Source organism: Pundamilia nyererei, unplaced genomic scaffold (assembly GCF_000239375.1).
Source record: "Pundamilia nyererei isolate P.nyererei 1_Seehausen unplaced genomic scaffold, PunNye1.0 scaffold00518, whole genome shotgun sequence".
NCBI classification, from domain to species: Eukaryota; Metazoa; Chordata; class Actinopteri; order Cichliformes; family Cichlidae; genus Pundamilia; species Pundamilia nyererei.
Genome location: NW_005187919.1, coordinates 1 through 4,165, shown reverse-complemented (window position 1 = coordinate 4,165; position 4,165 = coordinate 1). Strand labels below are relative to the sequence as shown.

Sequence of the window (4,165 nt, the reverse complement as noted above, 5' to 3'; positions counted from 1 at the left end):
ACACACACACACATATTTATAGCATAAAATTATCTTGTCAATCTAACACATGGTAGTCAAATACAATTAACATAGAAGAGCTCTTTACATTTTACATAACCAGTTAATGTCTGATAAACAAGTAGTTTCTATAAATATTTGACATGAATGAAAAGCATACTAACAACATGACAAAATCATGTTCATGTTACAAAAGATTTGTGTGCAGTTATAACATAAAATAATAAGGTTGACAAAACATAACTTAATTGCATGCAACCGATGTACATATTGTTTTTATGTTAATCCCATTTTTTCAGTGCAGCAAGATCAAATATCTCAGTGAGGGAAACAGTTGTGTTGTGAGACTTTTAATATTTATAGAAAATGTTCGCACTATTAAATGGCAGTAAGTGAGTTCACTTCATGTGATGGAAATTTATCAACCAATAGAACTTTATATTCATGTGATTTCAGTTTAAATGTGTAATTTTATGCAAGAATTAGCAAAAATATATTTTTATTTTGTTATCTGTTCAAAGTGTTTATGTACAGTTGTTGATGGCACATCTTTTGCTTTTACTTTGCTGTTTGTGTGTTGATCCATTCCCTCTGGAAGTTAGACACACTGATCCCAAACCACCCGACTGTTTATCTCTGCTCAAGTGAAAAACACACATCACACAAAATAAATGTTATGTGCTGCAAGCGTAACAACAGAAAACTAAGTCACTCATATTACTTTATTTGTTCAAGCATACTGACAAAAACAGATCTAAACTTAACAGAACTTTAAAAACCATGAAGAGCAAAGTTTGAATGATTTCAGCTCCAAAATAAGTTTCCTTTTAATCGACATGCATTAACAATAACTCTGACTTTGGTGGCTTTTGGAGAAGATATCACTGCTACAACTGAACAAACGTGTCAGTGAACCACAAAACAGCTGTTTACATGCAATGCGTATTTTGGTCATTTTCAGCCCGTACAGTAGCGGTGTGAAGAGCGGCTGGCATGTCAGAAAGTACAATGATGATAAAATGCCAAAAACATTTGGCACACCACTGGTGTCAAATCTGCTTTGTAATATCTGAAAACAGCAACCAAAAAAAAAGTTCAAGATGGAGGCGAGGTGAGGCGTGCAGGTGCTGACGGCTTTCTGTCGAGTCTGCTTGGAGCCAGAAAAACAGACTTTGAGGATCCTCACGTAGGTGTACAGGATTAAAACAAGAGGAATAATGACAGAGATGAAAGTGTAAATGAGTCCAAAGATGTTGTGGACTCTGGTGTCAGAGCAGGCCAGTTTAATGATGGCGTAGTTTCCACAAAAAACTTTATTGATAACGTTTCCACAGAGCTGTAGAGGAGCACTCAAAGATATAAGCACGACAATCATAATAAAAGGTAATAACCATGTTAGAGAAATCAGCGTGGTGACTGTTTTAAGTGTCATACATGATTTATATTGAAGAGGCCAGCAGATGGCATAATATCTGTCATAAGACATGACGACAAAGTTTATAAACTCCACACAAGCATAAGTGTACACACAGAAAACCTGCAGGAAACAAAATGAAACAGAAACAGTGTGAACATCAGAGAGGATCTGAAGCAGGAGGAACGGAAACAGCCCTGTACTACCATACAGCTCATTCACAAACAGGCTGCACAGAAACATGTACATAGGTTCATGTAAGCTTCTGTTCACACAGATAACCACAATCAGCAGGAGGTTCGCACAAATGATTGCAGCATAAGACGTAAGAATAATGAGGAAATACAAGTATCTGTATGCACCGGTGTCAAAGTAGGGACTTAGAGTGAAATGTGTAATCTCTGTAGTGTTTATCATCATCCTTGAGGCTCAGAATACCTCACAGGAACTTGTTTCTTGTTCTTTTCTTGCAGGTTACCTGAAGTTCAGTTAACGTAACATAACAGGAACAGCTTGGAAACATTCTCCAAACATACCATTCTGCTATACAACACAAAAACTGAGACACTGCACAGCCTGACTACCAGTCGCTCCCCACTGAGCTGCAACTGTGCTTCTTTTAACCCATTCACATCAGTTTAAATGTGCACAAACAGCATGACCTCATTACCCATCACCCACGGGTCCATCCTTGTTTCTGAAAGTACGAAGATGAGAGACACAGCAGTAGTTAGGTACCGATAATCAAATGACTTCAGCAGGTGTGAGTTTAAAAGGTCAAAATGTATGAGGGCACAATTAGAAACAGACAGAGGTGGGTAGTAACGAGTTACATTTACTCCGTTACATTTACTTGAGTAAGTTTTTGAAAAAAATGTACTTTTAAAGTACCTTTTTTGCACGATACTTTTTCCTTTTACTTGAGTACATTTGTGAAGAAGAAACGGTACTTTTACTCTGCTACATTTGCAAAATTCGACTCGTTACTTTTTAAAAAAAATAATTAATTTAACACATTAGATAACATGCCGCCAGTGGAGTTTCCGGTAACTTTTTTACCAATCAGATGTGGCCATGCAGTCACATGACCAGTTTGAAACTGTGGCGGGCAGAGCGGCCCAAGCCTTTCAAAGTAGCGACACGCAGAAAGAAGAAACATGAAAACATGGCAGAGCCAGTCGTCTGCGCTAGAGCTGAAGAGGATGAACAGCCTTGGCCTTTATGGAATCAGAACGATGCCACCTTGAAACGAAACCGAAAAATGGATTGAAACCGAAAAAAAATATTGTAACTGAAATAAATGTACTGAAAAATCTTTTATTGAAACCGAAAAAAATTGATAGTGAAAAACAATTAATTGGAACTGTAATTTTTTTTTTTCTTACTTTTTTTTTTCGGTTTCAATCCATTTTTCGATTTCGTTTCAAGGTGGCATCGTTCTGATTCCATATGGCCTCACATACAAAGAATGTTTCTCTTAAAAGCAGCACAAAAGAACAGCTCTGTCTTCAGTGTCGGTGTCTTCAGTGAGAGCCAAAACAACAACTTTTCAGCGTGAAACAACTCAGCTCATGTAACCTGAGGAAACGGTAAGTTTTCTCTAAATATCTTTTTAGCTGTGGTTAGCTGGATGTCAGTCTTATGTTACAGCAGCTGTGTCGAGCTCGAGCTGCGAGTCATATTTTCGGCGCTACGTCGTAGTGAGATAAGTTTGTGGGTGTTTTGTGCAGCTTCAGCTGTCTTTTAACTGCTCGCTGGTTAGCTAGCATGAGCTATAAGCTAACAGTTAGCATGGTTAATTTATTTATTTATTTATTTAGGACAGTGCATGTTAATGAACATAAATGTAAAGAAAAAATTACATGAATGTAAACATACCAGATTATAGCCAAGGGCTCATTTCCATCTGTTGTCCTTAAGCATAAAAATAGACATAATAATTCATAAAAAGGTGAAGCAGCAGCTTGTTTAGTTTAAACAGTCTGCATTAAGCTGGGCAAACACTGCGCGATTTTTTTCAGTCGTGTTATTCAGCTCCTGCTCAAACTGTACGACTGAATCTCAGGGGTTAGAAGTTCATAGGTCACGATGCAGGTCTCACACTATACCGCCTGATGCTCTGATGCGACCTGAGTGATCAAACTGTGCGTCCATAACATGAAGCTTATCATACAAAATCTGTCCCTCGCTCTCACTCTCTGTCTTTCACTCACACAGACACACACCATCAACTTTGCTAAATTACTAATGAAAAACATTGACCAGGCAGCTGTGATTGAGCAGCAATGTCCATCCAACTCTTTTCATGGTTGTTGTAGTCGTGATAATTTTGTGAGGCCACATTGAAAAGCCTCGGATACGGAAGCGTAGAGCTGCCAGCCAGGCAAAAGAAAAATAGAAAAGTGAAAATATTGTATATTATATTGTTCTAACAATATACCTTTCACGTTTGAACAATATAATATCACGTTATTACAATATACAGAATTATCACATTCGTACAATATAAATATTATTCAAACTGGTTTGATTTTCTTGCGACCATACGATTGATGCTTGGGAGCTGGTCGTGAGGTGTTAACTGCTTTTTGTTACCCCATGCATACTATACGATGCACACACGATTAAGGCAAAACACGGGCCGATCCCCAAAACGGCTCGTGGCCATAGGTGAGGGCAGGGACGTAGATCGACCGGTAAATTGAGAGCTTCGCTTTTACACTCAGCTCCCTCTTCACCACGACGGACCGG

At 38.2% G+C, this 4,165-nt stretch overlaps 1 protein-coding gene across 1 annotated transcript in view; it reads right to left on the bottom strand.

Moving 5' to 3' along the window:
• LOC102206269 (olfactory receptor 142-like) overlaps positions 1-1,831 on the bottom strand; it is a 4,854-nt gene extending 3,023 nt beyond the window's left edge. The window contains exon 1 of the mRNA XM_005754181.2: positions 934-1,831. Within this exon, the coding sequence (XP_005754238.2) occupies positions 934-1,831 (898 nt within the window). The remainder of the gene's footprint in view (positions 1-933) is intronic.
• Between the last annotated feature and the right edge of the window lie 2,334 nt (positions 1,832-4,165).